Here is a 23,972-nt window from a genome sequence, read left to right on the forward strand (position 1 = left end):
CTGGCCTTGCTGGCCAAAGCAGGGCTATGACAGAGTGACTCTGGGACCCCCAACTTCATGCAAAAGGCTGTCCTGGGCTACAGTCTGTGCTGGGGCCAAGCCCCAGCCTCAAGGGTACCTTCAGCACCTGCTGAAGTCCAGGCTCCAGAGCCCCCCTCTATGGCATTCCACTTCCACTCCTACAGGGGCCCACCAAGGCCGGCCTCCACCTGTCCCACTCAGACCACCCACCCACACATGTGTCAGCCTCACCAAGCAGCTCCCTGCCACCCTCCCCTTGCTCACAGTTCCGTGCCTTTGTACCTGCTGTTCCCTCTGCCTACAATCCCCATTTTCTATCTGGGACCCTCCTACACATCCTTTAAGACACAATTCAATTGTCACCTCCTCCATGAAGCTTTTCCTGCTATCTCTAAACCGCCCCAACAGAACAGTCTGCTTACAGCCTTATCGTGCTGTAAGCACCATCTATTACATATTAGATATACTACGGTGGGGCATGCGCCCTCCTCCAGCCCCCTCAAGCACATACTAAAACCACCAGGAAAGTTTTCTCAAACCGCCCACTCCATTTCCTCCTCCAGACTCTAACGCAGTGAGTTCAGGATGGCCTCCAGGATACTGATTCTGGGATGCCTCTGGTCCCACTCTCCTCCTCCCAAGCAGCAGCACTGTCCTGTAATTGCTGATCCCCTTACATGTGCAGTATGCTTTAGCATTTCTAAAGAATATTTTTTCATCAGACTCACAAAAACTCTCTGAAAGGAACAAGATTGGTGCTATCATCCCTACTTTACAGATGACAAGACTGAGGCTCTGAGAGCTGAACTAACTTTACCAAGGTCATACAACCTGACTCCCAGGTGCTTCCCAGGACCTCTGTGTCTCCCAAAGGCCACCACTCCCACACCTAGGCTGGGAGGCAGGTGCATCCTGTCTGTCTGGGCCTTGAGAGCTGAAGGTCCTTGGGGTGGGTAAGCTCACCCCACACGGTGATACAGTGTCTAGTACACTGACGCATCCCTAACAGCCTAATAACTGTGGTCCATAACAAACACCTCACCTAGTGTTCTAACCTTCCTCTTATTTTTCAGAACTGTCTGCCAGTTTCCAACCTGAATCCCCCTCTTGCATCAGAATCATCCAAGTTCCTCTTGTTCGCCCTCAGCAGAGAGGGGAGCAGCAGGTTTCTTTCTTGGATATATTCACCACTGGGTTTTGAAGACTTCCCCTGCCTCAAACCACATATGTATAGGGTGGAGGGCTCAAATTCTTCCGCTCCTTATGTGAGAAGAAACCAACTGTTCTGTCTGAGCTCCCACAGAAGCTGTGTGCATGCCTCAGAAGTATGTCCACCCGAGGCTGGAAAGTGAAGGCCATACCCAGTGCTGGCCAGACAGCCCCCACCACACCATCTTCCAAGAGAGGGAGGGTGTCAGCAACTTAAAGAGGGACATCCACAAATGAGACCAGATTCAGAGGAAGGGAGCCAGACAGGTAAAGAATTCACAGACCATCCCATATAACAGCCTGGGAAGAGGAGCCCAAGCAGATGCAAGTCTGGGAACTCCAAAAGAATTCAGAGAGAGCAGACTAGGAAATTTGTCATCGGTTATCCCTGAGGACAGAGCAAGGGCCAGTGAGGCCAGAGTTAGGTTCACATAAGAAAGAACTTTCTATTTAAATAGATATTTCTCCAAAGATACATGAATGGCCAAGAAGCACATGAAAAGATGCTCAGCCTGGGTGTGGTGGCTCACGCCTGTAATACCAGTACTTTGAGAGGCCTAGACGGATGGCTCACTTGAGGTCAGGAGTTGAGAGCAGCCTCGCCAACACGGCAAAACCCCATCTCTGCTAAAAATACAAAATTTAGCTGGGTGTGGTGGTGCACGCCAATCCCAACTACTTGGGAAGCTGAGGCACGAAAATCACTTGAACCCAGGAGGTGGAGGTTGCAGTGAGCCAAGATCACCCCACTGCACTCCAGACTGGGTGACAGAGTGAGACTCTGTCTCAAAAAAGACATTAATCATTAGGGAAATGCAAATCAAAACCACAATGAGATAACACTTCACATCCACAAGGAGGACTACTGCAGCAAAATGAAAAATAACAAGTGTTGGCAAGGATGTGGAGAAATTGGAATCCATATACACTCTGGTGTAAGTGTAAAATGGTGCAGCCACTGTGGAAAACGGCATGGCATTTCCATGAAAATTTAAAATTAGAATTACCATATGATACCACAAATATACTTCTGAGTATATACACACAAAAGAACTGAAAGCAGGAATCTAAACAGATACTTCACAGCCACATTTATAGCAGCATTATGCACAACAACCAAAATGGGGAAGCAAACCCAGTGTCCCCTGACGAACGAATGAATCAACAAAGTATGGTGTCTCTACACAATGGAATAGTATTCAGCCTTAAAAAGGGAGGAAAGTCTGACACATGTTATAACATGAATAAATCTTGAAGATACTATGCTAAGTGAAGTAAGTCAGTAACCAAAAGACAAATACTCTCTGATTCCACTTATTTGAAGTACCTGGAGTGCAGCCTGGGCAACATGGTGAAACCTTGTCTCTATAAAAAATACAAAAATTAGCCAGGCATGGTGGTGCATACCTGTAGTCCCAGCTATTTGGGAGACTGAGGTGGGAGGATTTCTTGAGCCCAGGAGGTCAAGGCTGCAGTGAGCATGATCGCACGCCACTGCACCCCAGCCTGGGTGGTAGAGGGAGAACCTATCTCAAAAAAAAAAAAAGAAAAGAAAAGAAAAAAGAAAGAAAAAGAGAGAGGGAGAGGGCCAGGCGCAGTGGCTCACGCTTGTAATCTCAGCACTTTGACGAATCACTTGAGGTCAGGAATTCAAGACCGGCCTGGCCAACATGGTGAAACCCCATCTCTACTAAAAATAAAAAAATTAGCCAGGCGTAGTGGCAGATGCTTGTAATCCCAGCTACTCAGGAGTCTGAGGCTGGAGAATTGCTTGAACCCGGGAGGCAGAGGTTGCAGTGAGCCAAGATCACGACAGTGCACTCCAGCCTGGGTGGGCGACAGAGTGAGACTCAGTCTCAAAAAGAAAAAAAAAAAAAAAAAAAAAGAGAGAGAGAGAGAGAAAGAGACAAAGGCAGGTAGGCAGGCAGGCATGCAAGCAAGCAAACAGTCAAGCAAATGAAGTACCTAGAGTAGTCAAACTCACAGAGAAAGCAAGTAGAATGGTGGTTGCCATGAGCTGGGGGAAGGAGTGGGTGAAAGGAGAGTTACTGTTTAACAGATTCTGAGTTTCAATTTTACAAGATGAAAAAAGTCCTGGAGAAGTAAAGTGGTGATGGTTGCACAACGATACTTAATGCCACAGAGCTGTACACTTAAAAATAATATAAATGGGCAGGGCGCGGTGGCTCATGCTGTAATCTCAGCACTTTGGGAGGCTGAGGTTGGTGAATCACCTGAGGTCAGGGGTTCAAGACCAGCCTGACCAATATGGTGAAACCTCATCTCCACTAAAAATACAAAAATTAGCCAGGCACGGTGGCAGGTGCCTGTAGTCCCAGCTACTCAGGACGCTGGGATAGGAGAATTGCTTGAACCCGGGAGGTGGAGGTTGCATTGAGCTGAGATCACGCCACTGCACTCTAGCCTGGGTGACAGAGCAAGACTCCATCTCAAAAAATAATAATAATAATATAAATGGTAAATATTATATTATATATATTTTACAATTTGAAAATTTTTAGACGAGGAAACTTTCTAACAAAATGAGATTGCTTCAAGCTGCTTATGACTATCTAAACTAAGCGGCTGGAATAAAAGGTAAAATAGGGGTCAGCCTATATCTGGAATTCCTATTCCTCTGCATGATGTTAGAGCTGATTTCCGCCCCCCACCTTAAAAAGGCCCCCAAAGCCATACTGATGCTCAGCATTCAGATAAGTCAGTGTATTTGGCTCAAAGTATACACAAATCAAAGAAAACCATGGACAGGTCAATATGATCTACCCTGAAGGATGCACTGATTTATTAAAATGGTCTAAGATATAGTAGTTAGGCCCCACTCCTTGTCCAGGCCTGAGCAGGAAAAAAGCTTTTGAGGAGAGGGCCCAATAGAAAGCTGCCTCCTGTTCTTGATGAACAGGGAAAGTGCCAACAAAGATGGAAGCTTGTACTTGATATTACTGCATCCAACTAGGATTACATCCTAAGCCCCAGCCTACTCCTCTGGCTCTCCCCAGGACAGGAAAGACAAGGGACAAGGACCCCACAGAACAAAGCCAGCCAGGAGGCACAGCCATCACCCCACACCATCCAATCTGGCAGAAGAATGTGCAGCTGACAGATGAAAGCCTTCTCTCCCTGGGGCCAGGGCTGGGAGAAAGTGGCAGGGGTAGGGATGGGACTGATGTCAATTCTGCCTTTTCCTTTTTATCCATACTTACTCAAATACATGGGTATCTTATTCTTTTTTTTTTTTTCCTAACCGCGAGTTATTTAAGAATGATTAATTTGATTCAACTATGCCACAGGGCTAGAAACATTTGACCCCAAAGTGAGCCAGGAGGCCATTCTACAACAAAAACACTGGGAAAAATAAAACAGATTGCTACAAGAGGTAGTAAGCTCTCTGGCTCTGGAAGCATTCAAGCAGAGGCTGGCTGACCACTGTCTGGGTTGTGGTCAGGGAGATTCCTGCATTCTAGGTCTGCTTAATCCTAACCTTTCATAGCAGGGTGTTGATAGATAATGTCTCAAGTGGTTTTATCGGGAAAAGAAAAAAAAGCCATATAAGCTTGTTGTTTAGAGTTAAAGAGGGCACCAACAGAGGAACTAGAAACAGAAAGAGTCAAGCAACTTCCTTAGAAAGCAGGACTAGAAATGGAAGGCATGGGACAAGGGACCACTGCTCAGTGTTATAAGCTGTTTATTACTTCTTTGCCACGTGCATGTATTAATTTGATTACAATTTTAAAAGTTTAGGCCAGGCGCGGTGGCTCACACCTGTAATCCCAGCACTTTAGGAGGCTGAGACGGGTGGATCACGAGGTCAGGAGTTCAAGAGCAGCCTGGCCAAAATAGTGAAACCCCATCTCTACTAAAAAATACAAAAATTAGCTGGGCGTGGTAGCGTGCGCTTATAGTCCCAGTTACTCGGGAGGCTGAGGCAGGAGAATGGTGTGAACCCGGGAGGCAGAGTTTGCAGTGAGCCGAGATCACGTCACTGCACTCCAGCCTGGGTGACAGAGCGAGACTCCGTCTCAAAAAAAAAAAAAAAAATTTTTTTTTTTTTAAGTTTAGCCAGGTGCGGTGGCTCACACCAGTAATCCCAGCACTTTGGGAGTCTGAGGCTGGTGGATTGCTTGAGGCCAAGAGTTCAAGACCAGCCTGGGCAACATGGTGAAACTCTGTCTCTACAAAAAAATTTTTTAAAATTAGCCAGGCGTGGTGGCACATGCCTGTGGTCCCAGCTACTTAGGAGACTGAGGCAGGAGGATTGCTTGAACTCAGGAGGCAGAGGTTGCAGTGACCTGCGATTACACTGCTGTACTCCATCCTGGGTAACAAGGAGAAACCCTGTCTCCAAAAAAAAAAAAAAAATTTAAGTTTAAAAAAATTTCCATGGGGTTTTTAAAAATATATACTGATGATGGAGTTACTAAGTTTCCAAAAGTAACTGACAACATGGGGAATATCACGTTTATACATATAAATACACACACACATACATGTACCTAGAAAAAGGAAAGCAGCATACTAACATGATCTCACTGGTTTTCTCTAGGGAGTAAAACTACTGGTGATAATTATTCTTCATATTTTTCTGGAATTTTTCATGTTCTACAACAAACATGCTAATTTCAACAGTCCTCAAATGGCAATTATTATTACCTTTAACATTTGAAAAAAATAAAAAGCATGAGTGACTGCCCTAGATTAAATACGGCTAACTTCGCATCCCTCCAGCAGTGGCGGGATCCCCACCCGCCTGCCCTGAGTCTGGGCTGGCAGCTGAGGATGAGAAGCCACAGGGAGAACCAAGGGCCCCGGCCACCAGCCAGCACCATCGTCAGACATGTGACCAAGGCCACCTCAGACCATCCCAATCTGATGGCAGCTGCATTCCTGATTCAGGCAAGACCAGCAGAAAAGCTGCCTAACTGACTGTATTTTTGGAATCTCAAGCAGATAAATGATTGCCGTTTTAAGCTGCTAGCTGTTTATTTCTTTTGAGACAGAGTTTCGTTCCTGTCGTCCAGGCTGGAGTGCAATGGTGTGATTTCGGCTCACTGCAACCTCTGCCTCCCGGGTTCAAGAGATTCTCCTGCCTTAGCCTCCTGAGTAGCTGGGATTATAGGCAACCGCCACCATGTCCAGCTAATTTTTTGTACTTTTAGTAGAGACGGGGGTTTCACCACATTGGCCAGGCTGGTCTCGAAATCCTGACCTCAGGCAATCCACCCGCCTCAGCCTCCCTCCCAAAATGCTGGGATTACCAGTGTGAGCCACCGCACCTGGCCTAAGCCACTAGTTTTGAGGCGACTTGTCACATAGCAATGGATATCTGATGCAATGACAGTTGAAACATCCCTTCCTTCCTCAGTGCCCACCCCAGTACCTGTCCAAGGTGTGCCCATGGCCTCCGGGCTCCACTCGCTCCACTCGCCTTGCCCGAACTCCTCCTGGGCACGAAGCTGCACCACGTGCCTCAGGCCGCTCCAGGCGTCGTGGATGACACAGTGATGCTGGAGGTCCTTGACCTGAGGGCGGGGGCACAGTGACTGGGGAGGGGTCCAGGGTGGTGCTGGGCAGGCATCTCCCCAGTGGGTTGGTGCCTTGACCAGCCCTGTGCTTCAGCTGGCAGAGGCCTCTAGAGGCTCCCACCACCCCGGAGGCTCCACTAGTGAGGGGTTGCCCTCAGGGCCCACGGGAGCTGAATCAGAAAGTCCCTGCCCCACCCATGCACTACAGAATCCTGCAAGCCACAATGCTTGACATGTTTATAGCCCAAATCCCTTCCCACATTGCTCTCCTCACAGGCAAGCCTGGGAAGAGGAGACTGGCCTAGCATTATCCTTCTCATTTAATAAGTGATATATCACCAAGGCTCAGAAAGCTTAAAACATTTATCCAAAGCAACGAAGGTAGCCAATTTTGAAGCAGGACCTAGAGCCTATGGTTTTCTTTTTAGTACTCTTTCTTTCTTTCTTTCTCTCTTTTTGAGATGGAGTCTCAGGCCGGGCGCAGTGGCTCAAGCCTGTAGTCCCAGCACTTTGGGAGGCCGAGGCGGGCGGATCACAAGGTCAGGAGATCGAGACCACAGTGAAACCCCGTCTCTACTAAAAATACAAAAAATTAGCCGGGCGCGGTGGCGGGCGCCTGTAGTCCTAGCTACTCAGGAGGCTGAGGCAGGAGAATGGTGTGAACCCAGGAGGCGGAGCTTGCAGTGAGCCGAGATCGCGCCACTGCACTCCAGCCTGGGCAACAGCGTGAGACTCCGTCTCAAAAAAAAAAAAAAAAAAAAAAAAAGAGATGGAGTCTCACTCTGTCACCCAGGCTGGAGTGCAGTGGTGTGATCTCCACTCACCGCAACCTCCACCTCCCGGGTTCAAGGGATTCTCCTGTCTCAGCCCCCGAGTGGGTAGGATTACAGGCGTGCACCACCACGCCTGGCTATTTTTCGTAATTTTAGTAGAGATGGCATTTCACCATGTTGGCCAGGCTGGTCTCCAACTCCTGACCTCACATGATCCGCCCACCTTGGCCTCCCAAAGTGCTGGGATTACAGGCGTGAGCCACCATGCCTGGCCTCTAGTATCCTTTCTACTATGCCTAAGCATCTGGGGGCACCTCTCTGACCAGAAGTAAAACATAAATTTACCATCCATGTTGTGAATGTCTTTGACCGTTCAGCTCGATATCTGAGCTCAAACCGTAGTCTGTAGAAAGATGAGTTCCAGGAGTGGGGGTCTTGCCAGGTGACACTGAGCCAGCGGGGGTTTCTGGCCACGGCAGTGACTGTGATGTTGGCAGGCGGATCAGGCTGCACTGTGGGAAAAGGGAGCATGGCTCCTATGCAGCAGCAAATATAGTGTAGAGAAGCTCATGTAGGCTGAGTTCCCAGCAGGCAGGGCCCCACCCAGCCCCGTTCACTCCCCAGGCACAGCTCCACAAGGGCCTGCTTCATCATTGCCACACCTCCCCGCAAGCAACGCCCAAAAGCCACCAACTCACCAAATCCCTCAACCACCCCTTCCCTGCCCCTCTGAGAAGTCGATAAGAAGGATTAAATCAAAAATGAAGGAAACTGCTGGAGAGAGGGAAGAGCTTACGTACAGATTCCACAACCCTGAAAGGTCTGAGTTTTGCTGAGCTTGCTCCCGACACTACTGGCGACGCACATGGACACTATGTAGAAAGAGCTGTCTCCCTCCGGGACTGCCAACTGGCAGGAGAACTTCTGGGACTCCTGGGAATACTGGCACGGCTCCTGGAAGTCTTCGGCCGGACTGTTCTGACTGTTAGACACAAAACAAGGGCAGGGCTCGCCTGTCAGTTTCGCATAGACTCAAGAGCGGAGAGAAGGGGGAAATGGAATCCCGGGGTTTGAATCCCAGCTCCAGACTCATGAGCCCTGTATCTCTAAGTCTTCTTTTCTCATTTACAAACAGGAATATTAATACTACCTATCTCGTAGGGGTTCTGTTAAGATTATTATTATTATTTTTTTTTGAGATGGAGTCTCACTGTGTCGCCCAGGCTGGTGTACAGTGGTGCAATCTTGGCTCACTGCAACCTCTGCCTCCAGGTTCAAGAGATTCTCCTGCCTCAGCCTACCGAGTGTGCCCGGCTAATTTTTGTGTTTTTAATAGAGATGGGGTTTCACCATGTTGCCCAGGCTGTTGGCAACATGTTGCACCACGTAAGCCATCATGCCTGGCTGGTTCTGTTAAGACTGAAAAATAAGGGCTGGGCGTGGTGGCTCATGCCTGTAATTCCAGCACTTTGGGAGGGCAAGGAGAGCAGATCATGAGGTCAGGAGTTCGAGACCAACCTGGCCAATACGGTGAAACCCTGTCTCTACTAAAAAAAAAAAAAAAAAAAAAATTAGCCTGGCGTGGTGGCACATGCCTGTCCCAGTTACTCGGGAGGCTGAGGTAGAAGAATCACATGAACCCAGGAGGCAGAGGTTGCAGTGAGCAGAGATCGCGCCACTGCACTCCAGCCTGGGCGACAGAGTGAGACTCCATCTCAAAAAAAAAAAAAAAAAAAAAGAGCAATAAATGTAAAATCTACAGATGAGGAAACTAGCTGGATTTATAAATATATATAAACATGTAGCCTAGCGCCTGGCACGAAGGGTGAGGGGAGCTAGGCTGGAGGGCTCAGCCAATCACTCAGGCCTTGGTGGGCTGGCCAGCTCTGGTCTCCCGCTGGGTCTGTGCTCTTGGCACTGTAGGGGATGTAGAAATGAATCGAGAGGCCCCACCCTGGCTTTAAGGCACTAACAAAAAAGACCTGTCCTCAGATGACTAGACAGACACCCAGCAGAAACGCCACTCCAGAGACTCAAAAAGTGCTAGAGGGGTTCTGGCAGGTGAGTCCAGAAAAGAATTCTGGGTGACTGAAGACGTTCGAGGTGAGTCAGTCACCATCCCACCTGGCCTGGAAACCTAAGGTTTCACCCTTTTATGACACATGTGGGGATATGAGGCCACGTCAGCCACTCACCCTCTGGCTGGGGTGATGAGTCTGCCATCTCTGACTTGGGTTCGAACCCTGGGCTCCTGCTGAGTCCAGCACATGGGACAAACCCAACCTTTCCAGGATGAGTTAAAGCCCCCTTTCTCCTCCCCCCAACACCACCCAGCCACAAAGGCAGGGTCACCGACTGCTTTACGTGTGTGCCCAGGCGGGGTCAGAGGGCCGGGGCTCAGTCTTGTTGGCCTGCGTCTCTCCCACTGCCCCAGCATCACGCCTGGTCCAAGGCAGAGGCTGAATTCGCCCATGCCTGTGGAAGAAGGAGTGAATGGTGCTGCAACTGGGCCAGGGTATGAAAGCAGACACACAAGAGAAAAAAGCAGAGAAAAAGCAGAGCTCCCAGTAATCCCTTTCCAGGGGCCTGTCTCTTCCAGGCCCTGCAGTGGCCTGAGGTCCGGGTGGGGCCTCAGTGGGGGCTGGGGCCCCTGAGGCTCTCGCAGCTACTTCCCCTGCTCTTTCCTCACTTCAAAGGTGCCCAGTGGCCATGCTGACTTTTCAAAGCAGATGGAAGCAAAGGCTCGAGGCTGCTCAGGAGGAGGACAAGCACTGCAACACGGACACCGCACTCTCTCCCACTCCTGCTGTCAACATGGAAAGTATTCCAGTCAAGCCGGGCGCGGTGGCTCACGCCTGTAATCCCAGCACTTTGGGAGGCCGAGATAGGTGGATCACCCTAGGTCAGGAGACCAGCCCAGCTAACATGGTGAAACCCCATCTCTACTAAAAATACAAAGATTAGCCGGGCGTGGTGGCGTGTGCCTGTAATCTCAGCTACTCAGGAGGCTGAGGCTGGAGAATCGCTTGAGCCCAGGAGGCGGAGGTTGCAGTGGGCCGAGATCATGCCACTGCACTCCAGCCTGGGCGACAGAGCGAAACTCCATCTCAAAAAAAAAAAAAAAAAGTATTTCATTTGAAGTGTCAGACGTGACAGAGATTTCCACAGGCTGGCCTGGGAAGTTGCCAGCCACCGTCTCTATCCTGCCTATTCCTGTCTATGGTACAAGCCTTTGAGGTACAAACAAGGCGTATCCTTCGCTGGACTGTGAAGCTACCCAGGCTTGGGGCATGAGCTGACAGTGCTGATGGCAGCTGCATCACTCACAGATGGGTAATCCGCACTTTTCATCATAGAGGACAGAACAAAAATAAGCCTGCTGGGCAGCCCAGTAACTCTGTGGAAACAGACCCAAGTGGGAGCCGAACCACCCTGCTGTCACTGCTCTGGCTTTCTGATGCAGTAGTCCTGCCTTATCTGAGGTTTTGCTTTCCAAGATTTCGGTTACCTGTGGTCAACTGCGGTCCAAAAATATTAAATGGAAAATTCCAGAAATAAGCACTTCGGAAGTTTTAAACTGCCCTCTGTTCTGAGAAGTGTGATGAGATTTCATGCCGTCCCGCCCAGGACGTGAATCATCGCTTTGTTCAGCATTCCCGCGCTGTACATGCTACTCGTCGCTCGTCCTGACATCCACCGCCATCATCATGGCTCGGTGATCCAGAGTCACCCAAAACAGGTGATCCTCCTTCTGACACATGGTCAGAAAGTCCTAGTAGCCTAACACCAAGTCACAATGCCTACATCATTCACCTCACTTCATCCCATCATGCAGGCATTTCACGACCTCACATCATCACAAGAAGGGTGAGTACAGTAATAAGAGATTTTGAGAGAGAGACCACATTCGCATAACTGTTATTACAGTATATTATTATCATTGTTCTATGCTATTATTATTAACTTCTTACTGTACCTAACTTATAAATTAAACTATCATAAGTACATATCTATAGAAAAACATAGTATATATAGAGTTCAGCACCATTTGCAATTTCAGGCATCCACTAGGGGTCTTGGAATGTGTCCTCCTTGCCACTGTAGTCTGATGACTGATAGCTCAAAATCAATTGCAAACCTCTGGACTGGGGAGACGGTGGCTCTGGGATGGAGACCGGCAAAACCGCAGAGGCAGATTTGTTTTCAGCATCTTCTACCTCCTCTACATGCATGCCTGAACCCATCCCAAGTCTTCCCACGTTAAGCCGTCTTCCTGTGATGATGCAGGGACCCTCAGGCACCCTCAGGCAGGCGTGACTTCTTGCCCCATGGCCCCTAGCTCCCTCTCCCCTGCCCATCACCGCTTTCTCTCTCATGCCTTTATCATGGAAATAGCCTGATATGCCCACAAGGGCCCAGACACTGATAAGAGGCTGGCTGTGCTACCCTCTCCTAGGGACATTTGCATGTTTTTCAGAGCAACCTTTGGACTTTGAGTGAAATCAGACAGACTGGGACTGAATTCTCAGCAGAACCACTTACTAGTTAAGTGACCCAAACCCATTAATCAGTCTCTGGGCCTCAGTGTCTCCATCTGTTAAGTGAGAAAAATAACGCCCACTTCCCATAGCTGTTGTGATAACAGTGAATAGGACAAGATTGCAAGCACAAGCACAGTGCCTAGCTCAGGGGGGCAGTCAAATGTAAATCTCAGTTTCCTCTCATCTCCTCTTCCTCAGCCTGAAGGAATTACTTCCTAATGATAACGTTTTGAAATCACCTGAACCAGCCCCTCTCTGGGGGCCTCGGAAAGGAGGGAGCCGACGTGCACCCAGCTCAGCCCAAGATACTTACAACTTCCTCACCAACAGCACAGCCTTGGTCGTCGGAGATGGGGTGCTCCGAGGACCCCACTCACAAACAACGTTGCTGAGGGGGCTCTTCCGGAAGCAGGAGAGCTGGGGCTCCTCGGGGGGAACTGAAAAGAGAGCATCACAGGTGTGAGCAGGCCGGCGGGGATCCTAGGGTACACCCAACCTCGCAGGCAGGGCAGCCTCCCTTGAAGGGAACGCATGGCTAGGGGCCAGTCCTGGGGCCAGTCAGGACCAGACACCATGGCCACACTTCGCCACACACGAATGGAATCGCAGCTTGGAAATTAAAGGCTACCAAAGACCTCATGTCAGTCTGGGACACGCATCCGGGACAGGGGAAGGGAAGCACCTCAGGGCCAACTTGTCTGAAGAGGAGATAGGATGATCGAAAAAAAAGTGCTTTGGAGTCACACAGACCTGGCTATGTGGCCTTGGGCAAGTCGTAGCCACTCTTCAGTTTCCTCATGTATAAAATAAACTGATGATAATGTAATGATGATGGCAATGATGATAAGCCTGCTTTCTCTGACAAGGCTGCTGAAGGATTACAAGAGATAGAAGAAAGTGCCTTGGCATAGGGCTTGGCACACAGGACACTGGTTCCAGCAAGTCTTTATCTATGTGTGAGGGAGCTAAGAACTTGCTAATTCTAAAAAAAATAAGAATAGCTAATTTGAGAGCTTAGGATGTGCTATACAGACTTTTTAGCACCATATGTGTATGATACACACATACACACACACACAGGCAAATTCACATATACCCCCTTTGCAACAACTCTAAGGTAAGGTAATAAAATTAACCTTATTTTGCCAAAGATGACACTGAGGGGCGGAGAAGTTAAGCTGTATGTGAAGGAGCAGGATTTAAACCCAGGCTGCCTGACTCCGGGCCCCAGGCTATTCACCAGTTCACAGGAAGTCCTAACTCCCAAAGCCAATGTTTCCCATCAGTCAGACGCTCCCACCCAGCAGCTGTCTTTGCCGGCATCTGGGTGGCAGACATTGGTGGGCTTTCCCCAAAATTCTTGCACCAAGGAAACGGCGGGAGTTTGAAGGCTCAGACAGGGACTGTCTGGAATGCACAGAGCCTCATTTCTTATGAGAACTATCTCCAGGAGCTCTGAGGCACAACTCACCATCCACCAGCAAGTGCACAGTTCCAGCCGGGCGGCCGGCCCGGTAGCATGAATAGTTTCCAGAGTCATGGAGCTGCACCGACCTCAGCAGCAGCCTCCTTCCCACGCCAGCCCATCTGCTGAGGTGGGAGCCTACAGCTGGCTTCCTGAGAACCCAGTGAACAGTGGCATTGTCTTCCGGCTCTCCCCCTGGGCAGGTCAGAGTCACGCTGTCTCCTGGCAGACTGGTCAGCACACCTCTCGCCACCTCTGGAAGAGGGAGAAAACACTCGGTGAGCCCATAGCCACTGAAGAAGGGGCTTCGTTCTGGTCTGAGGAAGCCACGAGAGGCCTCAGTGATAATCATGAAGTGGTCCAGGCTACCGTCACCTCTGCCTGGATTAGGGCAGCAGTCTCCTGGTGGCCTCCCCAACCTGGTCCTCACCATCCAGCTGCCTGGGAGAGCCTTCTGAAGCTACAATCCAGCCGCCCCACTCCCGGGATTAGAAAACCCTTCAAGGGCCTGCCACCATCCACAGGATGAGGTCCGAGCTCCTCAGCGTGGCCCGCAGGGCCCTGCCGTCCTTGGAGGTCTCATCTCTCCCCACTCCTTAGAAGGTGTGGAGCTCTCCCCTCAGCTCCCGTAGCTCTCCTCCTCACTCGTTCTTCACACATCATCCCCTCGACAATTCCTCCTTTTCCAGGTCTTGGCCTAAATATCGTTTCCGGTCCCTCAGCTGCACTAGGCCCTCATTCTGCACTACGTCGCCCACACGCTGCCATGTAATTACCAATTCCGTGTCTCCCTTTCCCTCAAGACTCCAAGCACCACAGGAATAGGCACCCTGCTCTGTTGTTCTCTGTTACATTCCAGTGCCCGGGACGTTGCCTGGCCCATGGCAGGGGCCTGCTGAGCGCCTGATGAATGTGTGAATGAATGGATGCCCTTAGGAATGAATGCCAGGCACCCAAGTACACATGTACACAGGAGGCCTCCGAATCGCAGGGTATTCATGGCAGAATGCCTATTGTACAGTTGGCAACCAAGGCACAGAAGGATCAGGAGACTGGCCCAGATGCACAGCTGGGGTAGAAACCAGAGCTTCTGGTTCCCTGTTCCACGCTCCCTCCAGTACCCTACATCTACTACAGTAATGCTGTGTTTACTCTAGGGACCAAACTGGAAGGTTAAAAAACAAAATGCATTATCTACCCCTTGAAAAAAAATTGGGTGTATTCTACTATTCAAGAAAAAGGAGATTAAAGATTAAAGGAACAAGTACACTTTTTTTGAGTAGCAGTTATAGATTCATAGAATCTAAGATAAAAATTAGCCCAACCACCTTGCACTCATTTATTAACCAATCAATCAAATTAGTCCAACCAGCTAAGGAAACAGAGGCCAGGGAACACAGCCAGTTTTCATGTAAGCACACTTGGTCCTTCGAACCAAATACATAACCGTTTATTAGCAAGCAGTAGCAATATATCTGGCCAAAGATTTCAGAAAGGACCAGCAGCTGCTGAGTGCCTGACCTCACCTCCTGGCCCATGCTCCTGGGACTCAGAAGCAGCACGAGGCTCCCTGCCTGGCCTGCAAAGCCCTTCTTGTTTATGAGGCGTTATCTCATACTTAGCAGACTGTCCTTCCTTTCACCTCATCCAAGGTGGCTGTCAGAGGAGGGAGTAAGGATCAGTGACTCCCAGGCAGATAACACCCCCAAAGCTGGTGAGGTTGGAGCCCACACTAGCTACTGGCCACAGTCCAGGGAGAGAGACATAGACATCAAAGGGGCAGAGATAGCTCTGCCTGGCATTGGGCCCTGCCTAGCTATACAGATACCCTTCACACTTCCCTCTCACTTTCACACCTGGAGCCAGAGTCCTCCTCCGTGGCACCCTCTACCCAGAGGCTGACAGAAAAGGGACAGATACAAGGCCATCATGGCAGCCGGTCATCTAAGGTTTTCTCTGGTCACCAACAGAGCCCTGGACCTTGGGTAAGAAAGGTGGTTGAATTGTCACCACGCAGCCAGGGGAGTTTGGGCAGGTTCCTAAGACCCCTGTGGCCTTACTTTCTCCCACAGTGAGCAAGTCCTATGTTTGATAAACATTCAAGGAGGCTGTAGCAGCCAGGCACTGGCGAGGAAGACACAATCAGGCATCCCAGAGACCTGCCCTTGAGAGATGGGGATGCATTCACTGCTGCAAGGCCGGGACACAGTATACAGTACTCTCCTGGTCCTCAGCAAAATCTGAGTCCCAGCTGGGCCTCGCACCTGTAATCCCAGCACTTTGGGAGGCTGAGGCAGGTGGATCACCTGAGGTCAGGAGTTCGAGACCAGCCTGGCAAACGTGGTGAAACACCATCTCTACTAAAAACACAAAAATTAGCTGGCCATGGTGGTGCATGCCTGTAATCCTAGCTACTCAAGAGGCTGAGGCAGGAGAATCGCTTGAACCTGGGAGGCGGAGGTTGCAGTGAGTCGAGATTGTGCCACTGCTCTCCAGCCTGGGTGACAGAGTGAGACTCTGTTTCAAAAAAAAAAAAAAAATCTGAGTCCCTAGAAGGTGAAGTCCACTGAGGGCAATAAGGAGTGGACTGCTACTGCCCAGAGGGCTTGAAAGGGTTATAAAAAGCCCCAACTACAATATAGCTTTCACATAGAATTTTCAACAATATATTTTTAGCATTGCAAACATCATTTTTTAATATATTACATAATCCATGCAAATTCATATATGTAATGTATGTAAAAGCTACATACATAAAAGTTAATTTAGGAAGCATAAAACACCCAGGAGAGCCCACCAACCTAACTTTTAAAAATAGGTTCACTACCCCTGGATCCCTAAATTTTTCTTAACTTTGCTTCATTTTTGAGCTTCATATAAATGGTTTGTATATAGTCTTCTGCTGTGATGTGCTTTTCTCTTTTCTTTTTTTTTTTTTTTGCGGGGGAAGGGACAGTCTCACTCTGTCACCTAGGCTGGAGCGCAGTGGCGCGATCTCGGCTCACTACATCCTCAACTTCCCATGTTCAAGCAATTCTGTCTCAGACTCCCAAGTAGTTGGGACTACAGGCACACACCACCACATCTGGCGAATTTTTTTTTTTTTTTTTTTTTTTTTTTGTATTTTTAGTAGAGATGGGATTTCACCATATTGGTCAGGCTGGTCTTGAACTCCTGATCTCAGGTGATCCACCCGCCTCTGCCTCCCAAAGTGCTGGGATTACAGGCATGAGCCACCACGCCCAGCTGGTGCTTTTCTCGAACTTCCTTTGTGTGTGTGTGTGTGTGTGTGTGTGTGAGATACAGTGTCTCAGTCTGCTGCCCAGGCTAGAGTGCAGTGGCACAATCATAGCTTTTTGCAACCTCAAACTCCTGGGCTCAAGCAATCCTCCCACCTTAGCCCTCTGAGTAACTGGGACTATAGGTGCATACCACCATTCCCGGCTAATTTTTTAATTTTTACTAGAGACAAGTTCTCGATATATTGCCCAGGCTGGTCTTTAACTCCTGGCCTCAAGCCATCCTCCCGCCTTAGCCTCCCAAAGTGCTGGGATTACAGGCATGAGGCATCGTGCCCAGCTGCTCTTTTTTTTTTTTTTTTTTTCTTTTTCTTGGAACAGGGTCTCACTCTGTCACTCAGGCTGAAGTACAGTGGCATAATTACAGTTCACTGCAACTTCAAATTCCTGGGCTCAACTGATCCTCCCACCTCAGTTTCCCAAGTAGCTGGGACTACAGGTACATGCTACCATGCCTGGCTATTTTCTTTTCTTTTCTTTTTTTTTTTTTTTGAGACATGAAGTTTCACTATATTGCCCGGGCTAGTCTCAAACTCCTGGCCTCAAGCAATCCTCCCACCTGGGCCTCCAAAATGTTGGGATTACAGGCATGACACCACCTGGCCCAGCCTCATTGATATGTTTCTCTGATTCACTGACATATATAGTTAATTCAGTTTCACTGCTATGTAGTATTCTGTTGTGTGACCCTATCATTCTCTCACTGAGGGAGGTTTGGGGTCATTCCCAGTGTTTTGCCACATCAAAGAGGGCGGCTATTAACTTTCTCATGACTCAGTGCACTTGCCCAGGAACTTCCCTAAGAGTGAAACTGCTGGTGTTGGCGTGTGTGTGATATGTGCCCTTTTCCTTCACAACTGAACACATGGTCCAGTGCGTTGAACTCCAGTGGGCACCTGATGGAGGCAGCAGTTTACCACATCCAGTCCACATCTTGAAGTCCATCAGTGCCTGAATGTGGTTACGTATGGAAGATGCAACGACACTTCTAATCAATGCACCAATATTTCCACTTTTCCATTTTCCACTTGATAAAGCAGCTGTCAAGATAAAGCCTAACACGGACTTCAAGTTCCTGCACAAATGACAAACTTGCAGGAACAAAGATGGAAACAGTGCCCAAAGAGAACCGCTCCCAGTGCAATGCTTGCAATATCCCTTCCTCAGCTGATTAGCAGAAATCAGAATTCACAGGGCAGTCTAGGAGCACCAGCATGCAACAGACACAAGTGCAGGATGCATGAAGGTTGAAGGCAGGGGTCAAGGACCACCACGGCTCATCCAATCACTGGCACTTTTCACACGGCACAGTCCTCAACTATAAAAAGGTCCCTTCCCCAACCATGGTGACAACACTGGAAGCTCCTGGTCATCACTCATCAGAGAACTCAGTAGGTGCTTAATGCATGTTTGTTGAATATAGGGCACGTTAGGGGTACCTACGGGGAGGGTCTCGGCACCAAAAACTCCCAGGAGCACGGTTTGCGGAGAGGGGGTCTAAGTGGTGCCCTCTCGTGTTGTGCGACGGGCAGGCCCAGGCTGGAGGGCAGAAGAGCCCGCTGAGGCAAGGAAATAGACTCCTGGAGCCAGAGGAAGCTCTCTTTTCTGCTTCTGCCTTTGCCAAATCCAGTAAATACGTCTTTCTGGTCATTTCCCCTACCCCAGTTCAGCGGGAAGCTCTTGCCATGTTCAGCGGCCAGCCTGAACAATAGCAGGGGCTGTTCTGCTCCTGCACTCACTAACAATGGCCAAAGTATCTGAGCAGCTCAGAGAAATACCAAATAAAAATACTTTTTTTTTTTCCTCTTCCACAAAAGCAGAGCTGCAGGGAGCAGCATAATGGCCACTTCCTCTGCCAAGGAACTTGAGTAATGGTTTTCTGAATCTTTAAAACTGAGTCACTATTTTTTAAAATAGGGAATGATTAATTATAAACCACCCATTGGCAAGTACTGCCTGTCACAGCCCTCCTTCACAATATATTTCCTCTAGAACCTGCGAACAACACTGTGTTAACTACGCTTTTAAAAGCACTGTATGCAGAATGATCAAAGAAATACTCATAAAGACCATAAGAAAATATACTTGCTAAAGTCAGAGTGGGCAGCACCACCCCTCCCCTCAAACCCACTCAGCCCTCTGCCTCCTGACCCAAATCTCTGACTCAGTACCCATGACAGCCGGGTGGCAGTGGGGAAGCCTCATGTGTGACTCTCAGAACAAGTAACATTCACAGAAGTGTCCTCTTGCTACCTCTGCCCTCCTCTCCAAATGATGGTGCTGGAAGTGATTTCTTTCTCTTCCCTGCGTCTTTCTGTAGTGTTTGAATTTTCTATAAGTTGCCTATATTGCTCTTATAATGAATATATATATATATATATAATTAAACAGGCTAGATGGCCTGGGTCAGTCTGAGTTAGGATTTCTAGGAAGGAGGGAGAGGGTACGGCAGAGCACAGTGGGCACTGAGGGATATCGGGGGATGAGGGTGGGTTTTTCAATACAAGCAGCTTCTGAGCACCTTCAGGCCAGACAGTACCACTTTGCCCTTGCACTGCTGAGTTCTCTCACTGTCACTGTCACTGAATTCTGCACCCATAGCCCAGCCTTCCCCTGTAGGCCTGATTCCCTAGCGGACACAAGACACCATCCCTGGGCTCAGCCTTGATTCCTCCCATCTGTCCCTGTTTTTCTGTTCCCTGGGAATCTGCTGGGGCCCTCCCTAAATAGGCCCCACCAAAGAGAAGGGCCAAAAGGAAGACACACGATGGGGAACCAGGTGAGGAGGGGCTCCTGAGAGCAGTCCTTCCTGCTCCTGGGAGATATGCCCAGTCGTTTTCATGCTCCCCGCTGGCCTGACACACAGGCCTTGCATAGCAGGCCCTAGGAGACGGCGGGCAGGCGGGGGCGAAGGCGTGGCTGGTGCACACTCTGAAATTTAGCAAAGAGCACACAATCAACAGAGCATTTGTCCGTGAGCAATTGCTAGCATTTAGAGCCAGGATTACAAGCCTATGCCTGTCCCTTCTTTAAGAATTCAATAATTTTTGTGCACCCATGATGTGCAAGTTCAGAAGTTCCTAATCCAGGAAATAAAACTCCATATTGAAGTTACTGAGTATCTACGATGCACTGGCACTCCTTCCTGTCTTTTCTATATCGTAATCTTCTTTAAACCCCACAAAGCCCTAGAACTTAAAACTATCTATAATACAGGCCAACCTGATATAAATGTCTCCAACATACTGAGGGAACTAAGAAGAGGGATCAATTATTCTAAAGGGGGAAGAGAGATTTGATCGATCAAGGCCTTGATAAATGGATGGGGGTTTGATAAGTCGAGCCACAGGGAGTTATATTCCATAAAGAGAGAACAGCATATGCAAGGCATTAAGCATATGCAAGGCATTAAGAACTGAGAATCACCGGGCGTAATCCCAGCACTGTGCAAGGCCAAGGTGGGCAGATCACCTGAGGTCGGGAGTTCCAGACCAGCCTGACCAACATGGAGAAACCCCATACGAAAAATACAAAATTAGACGGGTGTGATGGCACACGCCTGTAATCCCAGCTACTCGGGAGGCTGAGGAAGGAGAATTGCTTGAGCCCAGGAGGCGGAGATTGCAGTGAGCTGAGATCGTGCCATTGCACTCCAGCCTGGGCCACAAAAGCAAAACTCCATCTCCAAAATAGTAATAATAATAATAATAATAATAAAAGAATTGAGAGTCACCAGGCACCGTGGCTCACACTTGTCATCCCAACACTTTGGGAGGCTGAGATGGGAGGATCATTTGCACCCAGGAGGTTGAGACCAGCCTGGGTAACATGGCAAAACTCCATCTCTACCAAAAAACTCTAAAATTAGCTGGGCATGGTGACACATGTCTGTGGTCCCAGCTATCTGGGAGGTTGCGGCAGAAGGATCACTTGAGCCTGGGAGGTCAAGGCTGAAGTGAGCTGTGATTGTGCCACTGCACTCCAGCTAGGACACAGAGTAAGACTGTGTCTCAAAAAAAAAAAAAAAAAAAAAAAACCGTGAGAGTTCTGGGGACGGCTGGTGTCTGGAGTATCTGAAACGCAGTAAGGAGGGAAGGAGGACCTGCAGGGGAACATGGAAGGTGTTAGCACCCTCAAGGAGATCAGGCCTGACTCCACAGGCCGGGGCACCTTCGGTTCCTCTGTGGCCCCTTCTGAAATGCTATGCCTTTGCAACCCAAGAGCCTGGGTTAGGTTGGAGGCTGTCCTGTGCTGCCAGCTAGCCTGGACAGCGGGGACCCATGTCCCTGCTCAGAAACCCAGGCAGTGGGATGGGATTGGCAGGCATGAGCCAAGCCTGTCAAAATTATGTGCAGGCTCAATGGCTTCCCCACTTCTCTCCACTGCCCCACCAGCCTCCAGGACAGGAGCATTTCATTGCTTCTTGTTTCTGTTCTCTTCCAATCTCCCTGAGAAAAAACCGACTGTCCCCTGCCCCTCCTTGGCTCCTGTGCACCATGAAGCAGTACAGAGGCAGGATGGAGGAAGGGGCACCCAAGGACTGCGGCAAGGCCAGGGTCACATACGGGGAGGGAGCACCTTCAGCCCAGGCTAAGAAGGAATGGGATTCTGCAGAGAGGACAAGGAAGCACCTCACCTGGGACTAAGATCACAAAAGGAGGCAGTATTGCCTACCGAAAACAAACCCCTAAGCTCCTCCTGAACAGTCAATGGCACTTGGTGTCTGGTCTGGTCTGGTCAGTTTAATCACTGACTATTAATTGTGTGGGGTTGGGCTGACACAAACATACAGTCTGCCTTGATTTGTTCTTTAATATAAAGTACATCTCAGCAGGATGCGGTGGCTCACGCCTGTAATCTCAGCATTTTGGGAGGCCGAGGTGGGTGGATCACTTGAGGTCAGGAGTTCGAGACCAGCCTGGCCAATATGGTGAAACCCCATCTCTATTAAAAATACAAAAATTAGCCAGGTACGGTGGTGCGTGCCTGTAATCCCAGCTACTCAGGAGGCTGAGGCAGGAGAATCGCTTGAACCCGGGAAGCAGAGGCTGCAGTGAGCCAAAGGCTGCACTGAGCCGAGATTGCACCACTGCACTCCAGCCTGGGCAAGACTCCTTCTCAAAAATAAATAAATAAATAAATAAATAAAATAAAGTACATCTCCACAAGCAGGAGGCCCCTTGGTGTAGAGGAAACAGCTCTGTGCTGTCAGGCGACCTGAGTTCTATTCCTGGTCTTGTGATGACTCACAGGCAGCCACGGGCACGTCACTGCCCCTAGCAGAGCCCACTGGCCTTCCTGTGAAATGAGGGTTCAGACTGTGACCTGCAGGACCCCCACGGGCCCCCACTCCTGTGGTCTAGCATCCCATAGCGCCCAATCATTAGCTCTCAGAGGGCAAGAAGCAGACAATACTCAGCTTGAAAACACATAATTAATCTATGGATTTATTATTTTAGTAGTTGATGGCTTTGGGAGAAGGATGATGACCAGATCGTCCCAGTGCCCTCAGAAAAATGCTTCTTTATCCCTGGAGAGCTCTAGAGGAGGGAAAATTCCCACAACCTCCCTTGCCTCCTATTCCTCAAGGGAAAGAGAGTTTAGGTCCTAGTAACTCCCAGCAAGCAAGCCCGTACCTCCCTGTCCCAGTGGCCTAGGAATCTCCCTCCCAGGGGTACTGGGACCCCCACCATAGCCCAGACACCCCTTGGCCTGGGGACCCTGCAGCACAGCTCTGGTAAAGTGGGGTTCCTTCCTAGTTGGGATGTAAGTTTGGGTGCAAGGAACCCAAACAGCTTTGTTGTTTTTCTACTTTTTCCCCCTTTTCAAGTAAACTTGCAAATGTCAATAACCAGAGAAAAACACGCACATGGAGACACATATTTCTCAACTCTCTTGCAGCTTGCCGCGGCTCTTGCCAGCAAAAACAAGTTCAGCTTCCTGGCCCCGTTTATGTAAGCGGTGAACCAGCTGCCTGGCCTGCCACCGAGGACATAGACTTGGCTCGTGCCTGCTAATCCCATCCCACCACCCCGGTTTCTGAGCAGGGACGTAGGTCCCCGCTGCCCAGGCCAGCTGGCAGCACAGGAGGCCCCCCAGCCTGACCCAGCTTCTTGGGTTGCAAAGGCATAGGATTTCAGAAGGGGCCACAGAGAAACCAAAGGTCCCCTGCCAGCAATAATGGTCTTGATCTAAAAGTAGGTGGGTGCTGAGAAGCCTCCAGGAGAAGCCTGTGGGCACCTTGTGTCCAAATGGAAACAAATGTAGAATCTGCTCCCACGAGGGCTAGGACAAGTCCCAGGGCTCTTGGTTGCCTGTTCTTGCATTCTCCATCTTTGGACCGAGACTGGCTCCTGGCTTTGATATGATGATAACTGTAACAATCATTAGCAGTTGCGACACTTACCCTGAGCCCTGGGCTTTCCCTACGAGCACACTACTCCTCACCAAAAGTCTTCCAGGGAGGAAGTCTTGTCCCCATTTCATTGTTGAGGCGACAAGAGATCAGAGAAGTTAGGGAACTTGCCCAAATTCACACAGCTCACGCGTGAGGGAATCCATGCTGGACACAGGTGAGCCTGGCCAAAGCCTCTCCCTCCTTGGCCCAGGTAGCTCTCCATACTCCACCCCCAGCTCCCTTCTCTGGGCTCCCCACCAGCCTCTCTCTCCCCCTCTCCCAATTTCCTCTCCTCTTCCCCGCTCTTCTCAGATCTTTCTACCCTTCAGAGCCCAGGGAAGGGAATGCTGAGGCTTGAGGGGTGTGCATAAGTGGGGGGTCAGCGCCATCACTGCAGCTACCAACCTAATAGGATACCGGGGGACTCTCAGGAGCCAGGAGTCATGCCCTTGGCCTTTCTTTCCCTTCCCCACAGCCGCAGCGTGTATAGGATGAGTTAGACCCTAAAACTGCCTCCCCTTGGACTCTAAATCTCGCGTCCTCCCCAGGTCACCCCATCGTCTGGGCCCATTCATTTCTCCTTAACATTTCAGAGGGCACCCTCGGCCACTGTCCAGGAAGAGGCAAGGCCGCAGGCTACGGCAAGTCAAGGCTCCCAGGCTCTAACCAGAGGCCCAGGGGCCTTCTCTGACTCAGCTCCCAGCCCCACCTGTCCACAACCCCCTCT

General features: G+C 49.6%; 1 protein-coding gene across 10 annotated transcripts in view; it reads right to left on the reverse strand.

Annotated features, from left to right (window-relative positions):
- IL6R (interleukin 6 receptor) overlaps positions 1-23,972 on the reverse strand; it is a 62,719-nt gene that overhangs the window by 26,104 nt on the left and 12,643 nt on the right. For 7 of the 10 annotated variants that reach the window (XM_077945897.1, XM_001114404.5, XM_028828596.2 and 4 more), the window contains exons 2-6: positions 13,556-13,804; positions 12,398-12,521; positions 8,344-8,525; positions 7,889-8,055; positions 6,626-6,767 (exon numbers count right to left, since the gene is read on the reverse strand). In XM_077945897.1, the coding sequence (XP_077802023.1) occupies positions 6,626-6,767; positions 7,889-8,055; positions 8,344-8,525; positions 12,398-12,521; positions 13,556-13,804 (864 nt within the window). Of the gene's footprint in view, positions 1-6,625; positions 6,768-7,888; positions 8,080-8,315; positions 8,526-9,907; positions 10,019-10,820; positions 12,522-13,555; positions 13,805-23,972 lie in introns of all 10 variants that reach the window. The other 3 variants (XR_013397961.1, XM_077945904.1, XR_013397962.1) reach the window with 3 other exon arrangements.

The sequence above is a fragment of the Macaca mulatta genome, chromosome 1 (assembly GCF_049350105.2).
Source record: "Macaca mulatta isolate MMU2019108-1 chromosome 1, T2T-MMU8v2.0, whole genome shotgun sequence".
In the NCBI taxonomy this organism is placed as follows: Eukaryota; Metazoa; Chordata; class Mammalia; order Primates; family Cercopithecidae; genus Macaca; species Macaca mulatta.